This window comes from Muntiacus reevesi, chromosome 2, assembly GCF_963930625.1.
Source record: "Muntiacus reevesi chromosome 2, mMunRee1.1, whole genome shotgun sequence".
Lineage (NCBI taxonomy): Eukaryota > Metazoa > Chordata > Mammalia > Artiodactyla > Cervidae > Muntiacus > Muntiacus reevesi.
The window spans coordinates 73890205-73908076 of record NC_089250.1 but is presented as its reverse complement, the minus strand read 5'-3'; the positions used below and the strand labels follow the sequence as shown (position 1 = coordinate 73908076).

Below are 17872 nucleotides of genomic sequence, written 5' to 3'. Positions count from 1 at the left end.
TATGTTCAATCTTGCTAAACAGATAAATATGATTTAAAATAAGAATCTGTGTTGGCCATTAGACTGGGAAGGACTGGAAAGAACAATCATGTTCAGTACTTGTCCAGCCACGTGCTCATTCACACCATGGGTTCTCTTCGTGGGCCGGGCCAGCAGTGCTGGGTGAGGGCGACGGACGGCAGTCGTCACACCCTGCTGTAGAAAAGCAGCTATGCAATCATTCAGAAAACCCCCTGAGAGTATGTAGACAAACCTCTAAAATAACCACTCTAACCCGGCTTCTCTTGAAATTGGCTAAGAAAACAGCCTCCCTGAACAAGATGTAAGTAATTCACAGAATTATAACAATACTTAGAAACAATTAAATTTTTATCAGTAGATAACTGGTTAAATAGTGTTTAATAAAATGGATACTATTTGACCATTAAAGATGTATATACTAAACAAAAAAGATGACTGACGATGACTTTCTTAAGGTAAAACAGACTACCAAAGTATATTCAGTCTACTCTCTTGTTTTATACATACACTCAAAAGTTACTTATGATTCTTTGTGCCAAGATTATGGAGGATGTTCAACTTTTTAAAAACATATGGACTTTTGTGACTGTCAGATTTTTATGTAAGCACCATTAACTATTTTATCGTGAGGACAAAGAAAGCTATTTTCAGCTTCAGTAAAATCCTAGTGGCAGTTAGTTTCTTGGTCCTCATGTGAGCCTCACGCCCTCCCTCAGCCAGTAAGACACTGCTCCTCCCCAGCAGGGTCACAGGCGGCTGGTGCCCACCTGCCGGAGGACATCACCACTGCTCTGTGCTTCTCACCTGCTCTTTAAAAAGGTCTCTAGAGTGTTGCCACATTAGAGTATTCACGCTTTTATACATCTCTGTTTCCCCAACAAAACCTGAGAACCAAGGATCACTGCCCGCTTATGACTGAACACACAGACTGAAACAGGGCCCCCAAACATGCATCCTATATATGAAAAGATCCACTACAAAATTTGTGTTTCAAAAAATATTCATAAATGGCATATTTTCATACAGCTGAACAGATAACTGCAAATAGGAGATGGTGGTGTTGAGATGTTCACAGATTTACCACTGTAAACAGGTTTTGTTTACCACAAAAAGTCTGCCTCCTCAGAGTACACACTTGTCTGCCAGGTAGTAAAGAGAAGTTAATTATAAAAATAAGGATTCAACTAACATAAGCAAAAAGCAGCATTTTAAAAACTGTATAGTGGTTTTACTGGATCATTTCTGTGGTTGCCTAAAATGTGACATCTTTATAAAACAGCAGATTGCTGGATGTTCTATCACAATTAAAAAGTATTTTCTAAATTTAATGCTCATATCCATGAACACAGTGCTTTATCACAAGGACAAGGAAAGATTAGGTGCTATCATAATGGCTTCTCTCTCTCTCTCTCTCTCTCTCTCTCTCTCTCTCTCTCTCTCTCTCTCACACACACACACCCCTACGTCCATGATACAAAAGTTCAGGAATGCCCAGAGCTCTGTTGGACATGGTTTCTCACACACACTCACACACACGCACTCACACTCTCTCCTACTTCCATGGTGCACACACTCACACTCACACACACACACACTCACTCTCTCCTACTTCCATGGTGCACACACACACACACACTCTTCTACTTCCATGGTACACACACACTCTTCTACTTCCATGGTACACACACACTCACTCTTCTACTTCCATGGTACGCGCACACACACACTCTCTCTCTTCTACTTCCATGGTACATACACACACACACTCTCTTCTACTTCCATGGTACACACACACACACACATTCACTCTTCTACTTCCATGGTACACACACACACACTCTCTTCTACTTCCATGGTATGTACACACACACACACTCTTCTACTTCCATGGTACACACACACACTCACTCTTCTACTTCCATGGTACACACACACACACACTCTCTCTCTCTCTCACTCTTCTACTTCCGTGGTACACACACACACGCACACGCACACGCACTTCTACTCCCATGGTACTGCTACCTACCTGATTTACAAGTTCAGGAATGCCCAGAGCTCTGTCAATCTCTTCCAGGCCTGTGGCATCTGTGTTGCTCAAGAGTGTGTGCAACTGGTCCAACAATGCTCTTTCATCACTCTGGCCTTCTAGGTTAGAAGGTGGCCCAAGGAGATCATCCAGGGAATTCCTAAGAATTGGCCTAAAAAGAGACATGGAATCAACTTCAATCATGCTTTTCCTCTTTGGGGAAAAAAGCAAAATAACCCCACACAGTATTTTTAACATGCAATAACTCAAATGATACAAGTATCAATTATAAACTAAGAGAACAGCAGAATAGAACAAGTGGCATCAATTTAAATTCAAGACCCACCATTTTAAACCTCACGAGGTCATCTTCAACTACCACATCTAGCTTAAAACTTCCAACCCCACCACCAAAACGTAACTGCTAGATCCCTTGGTATTTAGAGGACAGCAGAGATTTGGCAGGGGCAGGGAGAATGATGGGAAGAATGAAGAAGGCAGTGTTTTCAAGACCCTATTAGAACAGAAGTGACAGTTAGGATACTTGCAGGTTGGAAAAATCAACAAAAGAATGGGAAAAAAGGGAGACATGCTGAACTGAGTCTGGGGATCTACCAAAATAACTTGGTTTCATACATGGCACACAGGGCACACGTACTGACAAGCCCCACACACCCACAGCAATGCCACAGTTCTCTGACATATTACAGGAGCATGGAGTTAGACAACATATCCAGCCTCAGAAAAATTCTGTGATGAAACTATTTGCTCTCCACAGAGCAGAAAAACAATCAAGCTAATAAACTCATGTAATTACACTTCCATCTTTTCAACAGATCAATTCATTTTCATTTGCTTAATTTATTGTAGAACTCAAGTTAGAGCTGACATTGACAGGTGGCCTCTTTCATGCAAACGAGTTACTGACCAAGCTAAAAAATGAAATACAGGCTTAAACAAAAATAGAAGAGTGCTTTATTTTACTTCCACCTTCATCCCTGAAATGTTTTAAACAATTTTAAAAAAGAATTATCCAATCCTTAATAATGAACTTTCCAGAAAACCAAGGCTCACCCTCTGAGCACCATTTATCTTGTTTACCCCCATTTATCTTGTTTACCCCCCTCTGCATGGAAGAGGACTGTTTCACTGCGAGAGACAACTGTGGCACATGGAAGCTCCAGGCTGACCACTCAGCAGTCCTGACGGCTGACAGTACAGTGCTGTCTCTTCCCTCTCCAGTGAAGACCACCGTCTGCTGTCTCGGCATTATTTTACACACAGATGGCAATGAGTACCTCATTCATAGTTTTTCTCATTCTCTTCCAGGTTTGTTCCTATGCTCTAGCCCTCTTCTAGATAATCCAATGCTTCCTTCCATTCTCTACAGAGCCACTTAATAAAGCCCCACCTATTTTGGGTCCCATGAGGGCCTTGTTCCATGGACAACATGCCATCTGGCCAGGAACCAGGTTGGTTTGATGGTGCTGCTTGGCCATAAGGACTGACCCCCATCCCCATGGGAATCTCACCAGGCCCTGGGGGAGCAAAAAAAGAAAAAAAGTGGGTGGGATAAATGTTCAAATAAGTCATGGCAAAAGTTGGCCTAAAACATCCAGCTTTCTTTTCTTGTGAAGGGGCTACTTACGCATCTGAAGCATCTGCGGCTGCGGCTGCTGATGCTGCTGTTGCTGCATCACCGGTCTCGCACCTGGGACACTATTGGACCGAAGTGGCATGGCGGGCAGCGAGCCGCCCATGGCAGGTCTGGGTAAAGAAGCATTATAATCAGTTCCTGGTCTTCCCATGGCATTTGAATTCACAGGTTCCATGCGGCCGGCCTTTGAGTTCGGTAAGCCCCAGTCTCCTGAGGAAGGCGCCTGATTCACAGTCACATTTCTGTTTGGTCCACCTAAAACAGAAACGATGAGGTATTTTCCATATTGGAAAGAAATTCTTATGTCATACAGGTGCAATCATTAGACACCTGGTCCCTGACCAAGAAGGGCTCGTCCTCCTCAGGTTAGAGCCGGCCGACAATTTCTGACAGGCCACCACAGGCCATGCTGTGCTGTGCACACACTGCGATCTTACAGACTGAAGGTCTGTGGCAGCCCTGTGTTGTCAGATGATGGCTAGCGTATTTTAGCAATAATGTGCTTTTAAATTAAGGTATGTACATTCTTTTTGATACAGTTCATGAATTTCTAACAGCAGGTATACTGGTGAGATTTGCCATTCTCTCCTCTAGTAGATCGCATTTTGTCAAAACTCTCTGCTACGACCTGTCCACACGCAGTAGCCTAAAAGATACGACACCAAAAGATGAGTTCCCCAGGTCTGAAGGTGTCCAGTATGCTCCCGGGGAAGAGTGGAGGACAACTACTAACAGCCCCAGAAAGAATGAAGCGGTTGGGCCAAAGCGGAAACAACACTCAGTTGTGGATGTGTCTGGTGATGAAAGTAAAATCTGGTGCAGTATAGAACAGAATTGCATAGGAGGAGAACAAAATGAAGCAAGGCAAAGCCTAACTGAATTCTGCCAAGAGAATGCACTTGTCATAGCAAACACCCTTTTTCAACAACACAAGAGATGACTTTACACATGGACATCACTAAATGGTCAATATCAAAATCAAACTCATTACATTCTTTGTAGCCAAAGATGGAGAAGCTGTATACAGTCAGCAAAAACAAGACATGGAGCTAACTGTGGCTCAGATCAAACTTCTCATATTAAAATTCAGGCTTAAACTAAAGAAAGCGGGAATAACCACTAAGCCAGCCAGGTGGGACTTAAGTCAACTCCCCTATGAATATGCAGTGGAGGTAACAAATAAGACTCAGGGCATGAGATCTAGTTAACAGTGTGCCTGAAGACCTATGGACAGAGGCCCATAATATTGTACAGGAGACAGCAAACAAAACCATCCCAAAGAAAAGGAAAAGCAAGAAGGCAAAGTGGTTATCTGAGGAGGCTTTACAAATAGCTGAAGAAAGAAGAGAAATGAAAAGCAAGGGAGAAAGGGAAAGGTACATCCAACTAAACGCAGAGTTCCAAAGAACCACACAGAGGGACAAGATGGCCTTCTTCAATGAACAGTACAAAAACTAGAAGAAAACAAAAGAAGGAAAAATACTGGACATCTCTTCAGGAAAACTGGAAATATCAAGGGAACATTTTGCCCAAAGATGGGCACAATAAAGGACAGAAATGGTAGAGACCTAATAGACACTGGAGAGATCGAGATGAAAAGAATACAGGGAAGAACCATAAAAAGATCTTAATGAACCTGATTACTATGATGGTGTGGTCAGTCACCCAGAGCCAGACATTCTCGAGACTGAAGTCAAGTGGGCCTTAGGAATCACTGCCGTTAATAAAGCTAGCAGATGCAATGGAATTCCAGTAAAGCTATTCAAAACCCTAAATGATGATACCATCAAGGTGTTACATTCAAAGGTCAGCAAATCTGGAAGACCCAGCAGCAGCCACAGGACTGGAAAAGCTCAATCCTCATCCCAATTCCCAAGAAGGGTAGTACTAAAGAATGTGCTAATCATCAGACAATTGGACTCATCTTCCATGCTAGTAAGGGCAAGGCTAAAATTTTGCATGCTAGGCTTCTGCATTATGCTAACCAAGAACTTCCAAAAGTCCAAGCTGGGTAGAAAAGGAAGAGGAACCAGAGATCAGACTGCCAACATTTGCTGGATCATAGAGAAAGCTAGGGAATTCCAGAAAAAACATCTATCTCTGTTTCATCGACTAAGCTAAAGCCTTTGTGTGGATCATAACAAACTACAGAAAGCTCTTAAAAAAATACCAGGCCATCTTATCTGTCTCCTGAGAAACCTGTATGCAAGTCAAGAAGCAACTGTTAAAACCCTGTATGGAACACCTGATTGGCTCAAGATTAAGAAAGGAGTACAAAAGGGCTGTCTGCTGTCACCTGTCTGTTTAACCTATATGATGAGCAAATCATGAGAAATGCTGGGCTGGATGAGTTACAAGCTGGAATCAAGACAAGCAGGAGAAACATCAACAACCTCAGATATGCGGATGATACCACTCTAATGGCAGAAAACAAAGAGACTCTTGATGAGGGTGAAAGAGCCAGCTCAGAACTAACTATTAACAAGACTAAGATCACGGCATCTGGCCCCATTACTTCATGGCAACTAGAAGGGGAAAAGGTGGAAGCAGTAACAGGTTTCCTATTCTTGGGATCCAAAATCACTGCAGATGGTGACTGCAGCTGTGAAATCAGAAGAAGGCTGTTTCTTGGCAGGAAAGCTATGACAAACCTAGACAGTGTGTTGAAAAGCAGAGACATGACTCTTCTGACAAAGGTCCATATGTCAAGGCTATGGTCTTCCCAGTGGTCACGTACGGTTGTGAGAGCTGGATCAGAAAGAAGGCAGAATGCCAAAGAACTGATGCCTTTGAACTGTGTTGCTGGAGAAGACTCCTGAAAGTCCCTTGGAAAGCAAGGAGATCAAACCAGTCAATCTTAAGGGAAATCAACCCTGAACACTCACTGGAAGGACTGATGTTGAAGCTGAAGCTCCAGTATTTTGGTCATCTGATGCAAACAGCCGACTCATTGGAAAAGTCCTTGATGCTGGGAAAGATTGAGGGCAGAAGGAGAAGAGGGCAGCGTCAGAGGATAAGATGGCTGGATGGCATTACCAATGCAACAGACGTGAACTTGGCAAACTTCAGGAGATGGTGAAGGACAGGGAGGCCTGCCACGCTACAGTCTATGGGGTTGCAAGGAGTCGGACACAAACAACAACATTCTTTTTTAGACATAATGCTATTGCACACTTAAAAGACTAGAGTATAGGCTTCCCTGGTGACTCAATGGTAAAGAATCCACCTGCCAATTCAAGAGACACGGGTTTAATCCCTGGTCTGGGCAGATCCCACATGCCTCGAAGGAGCTAAGCCCATATGCCGCAACTAGTGAGTCTGTGCTCTAGAGCCCAGGAGCCGTTCAGTACTGAAGTCCACATGTCTAGAGTCTGTGCACGGGAACAACTGAAGCCACCACAATGAGAAGCCCGCACACCACAACCAGAGACTAGTGCCCGTTCGCTGAAACTAGAGGTAAGTCCACACAGCAATGAAGACCCAGCACAGCCACAACTATGTAATTTTGTTTTTTTTTAAAGAGCAAGACTACAGTATAATGCAACCTAACTATTATGCACTGGGAAATCAAAAAATTCACGACTCGCTTTATTGTGAAGACTCCACATCCCCAATGCAGGGTACACAGGTTCAATCCCTGGTTGTGGAATTAAAATTCCACATGCCGCAAGGCACAGCCAAAAATAAAGAAAAGAAAATGTCTCGGACAGAAAGCCTCCTTGAGAGTTTAAATCACCAAGACACAGAATAAGCAAAGGATGTTCATCAAAGCAGCATGCTCCTGTTATTCAAAAACCTATTAACTCTATTTCAGTGGCTACAGGTATTTTAAATTTGCTTTTCCCAAAAGAAATTTAAATTAGACCCTGATGCTGAGAAAGACTGAAGACGGGAGAAGGGGACGACAGAGGATGAGATGGCTGGATGGCATCATCGACGTGATGGACATGAGTTTGAGCAAGCTCTAGGAGTTAGTGATGGACAGGGAAGCCTGGCGTGCTGCAGTCCATGAGGTCACAAGGAGTCACACAACTGAGCGAATGAACTGAACTGATATTAATTAGAAACAACATACCCATATTTGAGCCGTAACTTTCCTGACTCTCCATCATTCTTGGATTGCCGCCCAACATGGGCTGCTTTGGTAGCACGGGGAAAGCACCAATACTCTTCACTGGAGGAGCTGAGCCCACGGAAACAGGACTGTCCAGAGATACTGCCCGGTTACACGGAGGACGGGCAGACTGCACAGACTGCGGGCTCCTCAAACCTGTTAAGAGACACAGAAGCACAATACGTAAGTGCCTTCTGATGTGCAGTACGTAACTAAGTACAAAACATAGATACCAACACCACCCACCCAAGAACATCTTTCTTTCCAAAGTGAACACTGTCTTCTTTTACAAAATAAGCACTAAGCACCAAAAGAAATTCAAAAGAATAAAGAAAATAGGCCTCTCATTTCAAACAAAGTAAAAAAGCAAGAGTCCTGGTGTTGGTTGAAGCATTGGGCACTTTTCTACAGCCTGACATGGTCATTCACATTCAGTTTCACTTTATATTCAATATAAATATTTCACCAATGTTTCAATGTCCTGGAAGTTCTTCAATATGCATATTTAGTTTAAAATTTTACATTTAAATGTAACCAGATAAGTTGCTTCTAGTCAAATAAGGACTATAACATAAAGTTTCCAAATCTTTTTTCCAATCTATTAGATTGATCTAACTATCTATGCATTACAGTTGAGGAAACAGTGCCACTAAAAATGAATAATCACCTTTCCAGATAATTGTGGGATTACTCTTTTTCAATTGATACACATAATATATCCTTGTTACACTGATGAATCTAGAAATACTCAGCTATAGGCAAAAAGTTAGGTGAAACCAGCAAATATCAAAGTAAATTAGTATCAAAGGACAGGTTTTAATTTGCTTTTTAATCTGATTCTCTGTGGCCAAGACAAATAAAGGCACTAGTAGGGACCTAGCACCTACGACTCACCTGTAGCAACCAAAGAATATTTTCCTATAAGCTCTGTGATTTCTGGCCTCATATCAGTTAGAAATGGGAAACTGTACAAAACGCTTTTTAAAGCACCTACATTATAAATTAGTAAAGAAAAAAAAAAAAAAAAAAAACTAAGGAAGAGTACACGTTTTAAAGTTGGGTCCTAGTCTTAATGTAAGAGTACACACAGGTGTGCAGGAAAGTTCAAAAGGCAGCAAGAATAAAATCTAGTTCTTTCTTACCCAGAGAATTAGCTCCTTGAAACATTTGTGGCTTAGTTCCCAGATTACTACCACTTGTGGATATGGAATTATTGTAGAAGTCAGAATTAGTCAGATCACCAAGAATAGCATCTAGATTATCCAAGTCTCCGGATCCCTGAAAATATTTTTTTTTTTCAATTAACCTGTGTTCATTATGAGATACATAGGTATAAACATATTCATCAGAAGAGATGAAATGGGAACAAGTAAAATACAATAGTTACCCTAAATGGTAATGCCCAATGTAGAGGGTGGCTGATTATGACTATGCCTACACTGCTACCTTAAAAGTAAAACACAGATTCAAATACTGAGATAAATTGATAGGTTTGGAAATATTTTCAATGGGGCGTTTTTTAAATTTACTCTAGATATTTAATTCTCAAACTGAAGGATATTTTCCAGCAAACATTAGTCAGAATCATGAGCTGACAGCAACATCTGCCTCTATACATACTTCTGAAAACACATATGATTAATAATAAAGACAAGCTGATGTTCAACAAATTCATAGCTATGCTTTAATAAGGGTTTTTGGTCAGTACATTTGGGAAACACTAAAAAAGTTAAACAGACATTCTAACAGTAGAACTTCTCCAAGACTTTAATTTTCTCAGGTGCATATTAACGTCTCCCAGAGACGTTACACAGTGTCTGGCAAATGTTTGTACAGAATGTGATCATGTACATGAAACTTGATTTTAGGTAAAAATCAAAATTATCTTCCTTAATTCAGAAGGTTTTTTTCCCCATTTCTTCTATACACTTAATGATCTAATGTGTTCATTCCAACAAAAACCTTCATGAAAAATTTCAAATTGGCTGCTAATGAGGTGAAGTCACATTTGAAAGCGTATACATCTAATATTTCTAAATTACACAATATACTTTACTGATGCTCAGAAGAGTTACCAAAAAAATGACAGTTCCAGATTAACTTCCATTAAATAAACCTAAAAGACAAAGTAAGAATTTGTGTATAACCCATTGCCTTTAAAACACAGAAAAGATGAAATACAAGGATCAAGCTGGAATATACAGAAGACAAGTTACCTCTTCATTTGTTTCTGTCTTAATTTTAGCATCTTTCTCTTGACTCGAGCTCGGAATGGTGGAGCTGCTGCACTGACTCATTTTACTGTCCACGCCTTCCACTTTGGGCTGGAGCTCTTTGGAGAGTGTGTCACTAGGATCGTCCCTGTCCAGCAGATACCTAAGCAGAGCATTATTTTCCTTTTTCTTGGGACTGAGTTGCTCCTGCTTGACGTTTCCTTCTACGCAAGATGTCGTACTGCTAGTGTCTTTCCCAGTGGCTTCGGCAGTAATCTTGGCTACTTCTGCTGGTGAATTTCCATTCTGGAGCAACTTGTGCAAAATCCGGTGCTTCTCTTGCAGCAGTGATCCGTGCATGTTGGATGTGGAGGATACACCTCCAGAGGTGGAAGAGGAGACCCCAGACGGGCTGGTGACACTAATGGAAGAGTCTTTACAACTTGAGTCCAGGGGGGAGTTGGTCAAGGAGGAATGACCCCGGTCATCAGAAGAACAGGTGAGTAACTGCAGTAACTTTTTATGACCTTTGCTTTCCAGAGGAGCCCGCTGATTCTCAGACCCTTCCACACTGCCCTCCTTACCTTCTTTGTCATTAATGTGATCTCTGCTATTTGACTGACACATTGAACTCTCCACTGGATTCTGGTCGCAATACAAGCCTAGCGGACTCTTAGAATCCTGACTGTTCACTTTACTTGGTTGAGTTATATTCATATTGGGAGAATTATCCAATTTGGGACCTGGCGAAGACAGTGTAGATAAAAGAGAAGTCCCCACGCCCTCACTGATAGCTTGAAGGGCACTCAGAGAGCTGCTAGAAAAGCTATGACTCCCGGTATTGCCAGAAGATCCCATGGGAGAGTGCACACCTGGATTTGGGAAAAAAACCAGGAAAAGAATTAAACTATCAGATGCTGTAACACACACTACTTACCAGTTCAAAGTTTCTATTTTAAAATAAATAAACAAGAATTACAGTGGTGTGGAAAGAAAAGAATCACTAAAAAATAAAACAAAATGCAACACAAATACCTGCAACAGGAGAAAACTGGTGTGAGGCCATCTTTGGACTCCCTCGATGGCGAGGAGAAATCATGATGCTCTGCTGGCTGGAGCCAAGACCGGGGCTCCCGTGGGGAGGGCTGCTCACGCCAAGGCCGTAGGTACTGTTCTGGTAGGAAGATGGCGACTGCACGCCTGGCCCGGGGTTCATGGAGGCTATGCTACCGGGAGCCCCATACCTGGCTCCACTCATCTGCCCCGTGGTGCCAGCGTCAGCTAAGCCGTAGGTCCTGCTGCTCAGCATCTGTAAGCCTGGGTTTGGGGACATACTCATTCCGCCTACCGAACTGTTGCATCCAGCTGCTGGAGGCCTAACGCCTTGCCCAACAGGATTCGGGTTTGGTCTACACCCATTCTGCTCCCTGCAGAGAAACACAACATCAAAGTTCACTAAAAAACTACAGGCATTGGGACTGCCCTGGCGAACAATGATGAAGAGTTTGCCTTCCAGCGCAGGGGAAGCCAGTTCAACCTGTGGTTGGGGAACTAAGGTCCCCTGTGGCATGGGGCTACCAAGCCTGCACGAAGCAACTACTGAGCCCACAAGCCGCAACTAAGGCCCAACACAGCCAAATAAATTTTAAAAAGTTTTAATTACAGGCATGTGTTAAAAGCCTGAGTCTGATTGAAAAAAAAAAAAAGATGAAGAGTCCCAAGAAACTTAACTTCTTGAGCATCATTCCAATGCCTAATGACAATAACAATCTAGATACTGATCAGTCATTAATCTAATAACATACATTTTAATAAGCCACAGAATCTAAATGAGTGACACCATGAGAGCACCATAAAGGACCCAAAGATATGTTAGCTGGAACCTTGGTGGGGCTTTACTGCAATTCCCCTATACTGAGGGGTTAACCTGGAGGTGCCTGCCAATTACTCAAGATAATTTATGGGTGAATATCCTGCTCCTTCATGTGTTGCTCATTTACTATTAGCAACAGCAACAGTAACCATTTCTTCTTGAAGTCTACCTCCAAATTTTAAATTCACTTCCTAAAAGTAATGTAATGTATCATTAGAAATAAAAAGTAACACAGATAGTCAGATTTTATGTATTCTTTTACCCATTAGCCTTCCTATCCTCTAGCTTCCCCAGGAATTAATGATTTAATGAACAAATCCTCACTCTCACATAGAAATGTAACCTTAAAAAAATAAACATCATACTACAGGAATCGAAGTGCACTTGAGCAAACCCAATAACTTGTTTTTCCTCATTAATTTTTCTCCCTTTTTACATTAACAATAAAGCATCTTGAGACTACTGCTGCATTTAACATGAGGACTCACAGTAACCAACCATTACCTCTGAAGAAAGTGGGTTGAGACAAAGCCATGGCGGTCATTTGTTACAGGGTTCCGGAAGAGCTTGCTTTTTGTTTGCGCAGTCACTATAGTGCCATCAGCCAAAGAGAATCGATACAGCGGGGTTTCTGCATGGCCATGGATATAAGCTGTTGGGGAAAATACCCCATTAGTCGCAAATACAATTGGCAAAACAAACACATACGGAAGAAAAAAGAAAGTAAATATACAAGACCAACATCCTCAAAATCCAGCAAAAGATGAAATCTCACCAAAATTAGGAACAGGCTAAAATAACAATGTTCAACAATCATTTTCCTCCCCCACACAGGTTGAAAACAACCACTGTCATATATATATGTGTGTGTGTGTGTGTATATATATTTAAGGCTCTATAGCACCCAAACATGATGACCAATGAAATCTAGAATCAACCTCCAAATTCCTTACCTTCTTGATAGTGACGTTTCTGGGACCATGACTGCCCATCATTAAGACTGAAAAATCTCTGGATACACCTTCGGATTATGTCTTCGAAGCCAGGTCTCATGGAGGATCTCAGTGAATTGGTATCTATAGTAATAACTTTCCCTATTAAAAGAAAGTTGCCACTGTGTCTAATTTCATCATTGCGCCTTGTTCAACTACAATGGCTTTCATTCTTTACTCTCATAGGCAAAAGGGCAGACCAAAATTAAAATTCATCCTGAGGTCAAGAATTACTCCCAGTAATTCTCATTAAATTACTCACATTTTTGAAAAGTGTTTATGAAAAATGAATTTGAAGTTACAGAAAAGAAATACTGGCTTCTGATTTGAAATGCCATTTGGAGAGAAAGTCAGGTACCTCTACCTTTTTTGTTGGTTTACTTGAGGGATCTGAAGTGTAGAACACACCCAACTCAAATGCCTAGGGTTCTGGTGACTCTCAGGGTTGTATAACAAACATCAGAAATAATCCATGCAAAGTATTCATGACAGTGGGTGTGGGCACTTAAAAGACAGAACAGGCTGTAAAAAGTTAACTTATAAAAATTCCCAAAATGAATAAAATGTCCACACATGCAGTTTTTACCTGAAAGGTCGTGTCTAGTGATAAAGCTCTCAGGACTTGATGGAAATGCTCTCTCTCCGGTGGTAATACGGCGTGCCACACAGATCATACAGGACTGCAAGTCTGCAACAGAAAAGTTAATCTCTGATGCGTCTATTCAACAGGTGAGTAAGAGTGTGGAATTCAGCAGGAAGAATTGCACAAGCTTGGCTGCTGCTGCTTGATAAGCATTGCGGGCATGTGGTGGCTCTCACCTCCCCCTTCCTCCATCACGGCGCGCGGCTGGGACAGAGCGAAGCACTGCATCGTCTCGTATCTCTGGCGCACCTCAGGACCGGTGCCTATGTCTTCCAGAATGTCATGTGGCGCTTTCATCAACAAACGGCAGTTAAATGTATGGCTTTTTTGTCTCTGGGTCTCATTTGTCCAGGTAACTCCATTAACTTTAGAAAACAAATAGAAAAGAGTTTTGTAAAAGCTGGCAATTCAGTCCATGACTATTACCAAGAATTTAAGCTATAAATCAACTATTTGCCAATAAGAAAAAAAAAGAATTTAAGTTGTATATATTTTCTCATTATACATCTTCCACAGTACAATACATTTCAAAGCGACAATATATAAAACATTGGAATAACTTCAATTTCAACAGGTATCTCACATATTTTGTAACTCACCGTTATATCTTAGACCCATGACATGTATAAAAAATTTTAAATTCATATTTGAAAATTTTGCTATTTATAATTTGCCCTCTTCTATATAGTCATCACTTGATCTTCAACAGTAAATATTTTCTAAGAAATGATTAAGAAAAAAAACTTTTTAACTTCCTTGGAAAATATACTTTAAAAACCTACCTGTAGATTTTGGTAAGTTTTTAAGAAAATCCTTTCTATCTTCTTCATGCAATATATTGTAGACACTTGTATTAACCAGGTCCTCTTGCTTATATTGCAGGTACTGGGTGACATTTTCTGACACAAATACAATGTTTCCTTCACGATTCACCACAAATAGGAAGCCGTCCAATGCCTGAAATGGGATATGTTAACATTGGCTATTATGGACTGAACTGTATCCCCTCCCCAACCACAATTCGTATGTTGAAGCCCTAAATCTCAATGTGACTCTATCTGGAGATAAGGCCGTTTTAGGAGGTAATTAAAGTTAAATGAGGTCATGAGAGTAGGGCTCTAATCCAACAGGACTGGTGATGCACACACAGAGAAAAGGCCACATGAAGACACAAGGAGAAGGCAGCCATCTACAAGCCAAGGAGAGAGGTCTCAGGAGAAACCAAGACTGCCAACACCTTGATCTTGGACTCCCAGCCTCCAGAACTGTAAAAAATAAATTTCTATTGTTTAAGCCACCCCACCTGTGGCATTTTGTTATGGCAGCCTTAGTACTAAACAGAATTTGAAAAAATCTGTTGATTTAACAACTATCAGTCATCATGTCTATTAACATTAGCAACAGCAATAAAGGGTTCTAGGAAACATATAGATGATTTGAAAAGATGACAGTAAAGATGAAATTTGAATTAATTTATAATCTAATTTTTGAAGAATTACCTCTTCAAAGGAGTTTTTAAAAATTTAAAAAAAAAAAAAAATCACCCTGAATGCTTCTCCCCTTTCCATCTGGTATCAAGTCAAGCTACAGGAACTAGAGCACTCTGTAGTGAGAATTTACAGAGGAACTGAACTGATCCACTAAAAAGCAGTTGGAACAAACCAACTGGAACAAAAACATCTGATAAGTGAGCTTTAACAAAGGGCTTCTAGCCATCACTTAAAATAAGAGAAACCTTCTGTAAAGTACAACAGGTTAACTAGATCTATTAAAGACAACTACTTACAAAAAAATATCTAAAGTCTTAAAAATTCCTCCAAAATATGAAATTATAGTGCCATACTATCAATTATGGGAAAATGCACCAAAAAAGTCTGAGCCAATAAAAAAACATATGCCCAAAAGCATTGGGGGGAGGGGGGGGGAGGGGGGTACATAGGACCTCATGAGTTATATGTATTTTAAACATAAGAGCATTTTATAATCATATTCAGAATACTGAGTTCTATCCCATGAAAAGAAACATTTTCTTTTTGCTCTCATATCCTACCCAAAATTTTATCTTTTTCTTTTTTTTAAATTCAACACAGCTTACTTTAAACCTAAAACTTTATACTTGCCTGAAGTAAGAGTGGTCCTAAGGAGTCTTTATCAATAACTCCTTGTCCTGTGGAAGATACATCAGCTTTCTGAACATCATCATCATTGGAAATAGCTTTTCCTGAAAAGACATAAGGCAGTACTACAAATAGCATATATATCAGTTACCGTCTAAATGCACCTTCAAACTGTTCCCAGGACAAAGAGGCACACACACACACCGACGTGCATGTGCACATATACAATGTTTTCTGATAAGAAAATGATGCTACAATTTTTAAAGGTTAAAATTAAACTTCTGAGTTACCCAGGAGTGCAGAAGATACTCTAAATTTTCTTGCCCTACTAAAAGCACTATTTCACTGCTTCCTGAAAGGGAACTAACAAATAACAGGGTGAGCAGCCCTGGCCTCCTTCCAATTCTGGAGACTATGTCCTAAGGAGCAAAACTGGTCAACTACTAGCCTCAAGGAATAGCAGTTCCCACCTAAGCAACAACGGAGCAAAAGACAAATGTGAACCCAGTTAACAAGTTCCTGCTAAAAGACTTGAGTGTTTTCTTACTTTGTATTACCTTGCTCTTTTATTTGACGTATCTGTCTTACTGTTTCCTTTAAAATTGCACATTTATCTGGTTTGACATTGAAATTGTCAATATCACTAAGATTAGCAGATATTAGTTCAGCCAATTCTTCAATATATTTACTCTCCTGCTCCCGTCTCCACTTTTCACCACTGCAGGCAAGGCTGGGAAATGGGGGAAAATGCCATAAATATATCAGTCACAAACGAGCTATGAGCAGAATCAGTATCTACACTATACCATTACATCCACATACTAGCAAAGTAAACTCAGCCCACAGAGACTCCCAAACAATGTCTTGGAGACCTAGCACAATACAGTTGAAATCTGTGCAAACCTAAATTCAAGTCCACCTGTTGTTAGCCTGGTGGCCTTAGTTAGCTTCACGTCATCATCTGGAAAATGGGGATAGTCTTTACCACAAAGAGACAGTAAAATTACCAAATAATTAAACAGTAATAACTACTTATTAATAGTAAGGTCTCATAAATTATACTGATGATGATAAGATTGTTTTTTATTTTGCAACCCTGACAGTGAAATTTAAGTGATATTGACCTTGGCAAATACTAAAAAAGCTAATGAAGTATCACTGCATAAAATGTAGTATTTCATTTCTATTTTTTAGACTTCTAACTTCACTCAGCAAAAAGAATGATAAAACCTCACAAATGCCAAAATATCAACTTATAACATGTTCTTAAAGGATACTAAAGATTCTTACTTGTAATAATCTTATCTACTTGTAACTCCTACATCCTCCATTGAGAAATACTTCTTACAGTATCACAGTTAATATGTATTTAAACAAATAAACGATAAAAATCTAACCAGAAAATGCAAATAACAGAAAACTGAAATGTTAACTTCAAACCAAATAAATAAAGGCAAGGGGAGGTGATCTGGGTGAAGCATCAGGAGATAAACTGCTTACCCTTGCCCTGGAGGATCACATGGCAACTTGCGTTTTCGTGAATCAGGGGCCAGTGGATCCAAGGCGTTTTCTCCTAATCCACTCATCGTGAATATACATTAGCAGCTAAGAGAGAATGATAAGATAAAAACACTGTAAAATATCCATGACTCTAACAAAGGCATGATATGCCTGAATGGCTGCATTTTGTAATTCAGGACTACTTTTCTTAAATGGCTGGATAAGTCTCAATATTCTTTATAGTACACAACTGTTCTGAAGACCTCAAGAGTTTATACTCCACTAATTAGACAGAATGTCCAACCCTGGGACAAAGTTTCTCAAGACCAAGTAATGTGTATACTGTATACCTCACAAAGAACAAGGCAACTTTTTCATATCTAATAAGAAAAAGAGACCGTCAACTCTCCAACTGATAAAATAGTCAATTATATATAAATAAGATCCTATCTGGCCAATTGGTAAAAAATCTTCAAATGATAAATCTCAGTTATTTTCATGCTATTTTCAAAGTAGCGCATTTTTTTCCTGTAGACCATTTCTTTAGTATTCATCATCCAATGTATTTTTCTTCTGCTACTTCAAAATAAGCTGAGACTCTGTAAATAATATGTAAGCTCCAATACATTCTGCTTACAAAGTAGATGTACAACAAGAAAAATCCAGGTGGGAGGATTTTGACAAGATCCACAGAGCAACAACTCTTTTAATAT

At 40.4% G+C, this 17872-nt stretch overlaps 1 protein-coding gene across 6 annotated transcripts in view; it reads right to left on the bottom strand.

Annotated features, from left to right (window-relative positions):
* Nucleotides 1-17872, bottom strand: part of NCOA3 (nuclear receptor coactivator 3) — a 128101-nt gene that overhangs the window by 12940 nt on the left and 97289 nt on the right. For 5 of the 6 annotated variants that reach the window (XM_065922128.1, XM_065922127.1, XM_065922125.1 and 2 more), the window contains 15 exons: nt 17160-17264; nt 16217-16389; nt 15663-15763; nt 14325-14499; nt 13719-13907; nt 13486-13587; nt 12861-13001; nt 12412-12559; nt 11070-11461; nt 10038-10906; nt 8964-9099; nt 7783-7977; nt 3699-3962; nt 3462-3588; nt 2051-2222 (listed from right to left, as the gene is read on the bottom strand). In XM_065922128.1, the coding sequence (XP_065778200.1) occupies nt 2051-2222; nt 3462-3588; nt 3699-3962; nt 7783-7977; nt 8964-9099; nt 10038-10906; nt 11070-11461; nt 12412-12559; nt 12861-13001; nt 13486-13587; nt 13719-13907; nt 14325-14499; nt 15663-15763; nt 16217-16389; nt 17160-17245 (3270 nt within the window). In that variant the 5' untranslated portion in view covers nt 17246-17264. The remainder of the gene's footprint in view (nt 1-2050; nt 2223-3461; nt 3589-3698; nt 3963-7782; nt 7978-8963; nt 9100-10037; nt 10907-11069; nt 11462-12411; nt 12560-12860; nt 13002-13485; nt 13588-13718; nt 13908-14324; nt 14500-15662; nt 15764-16216; nt 16390-17159; nt 17265-17872) is intronic. The other variant, XM_065922130.1, reaches the window with a different exon arrangement.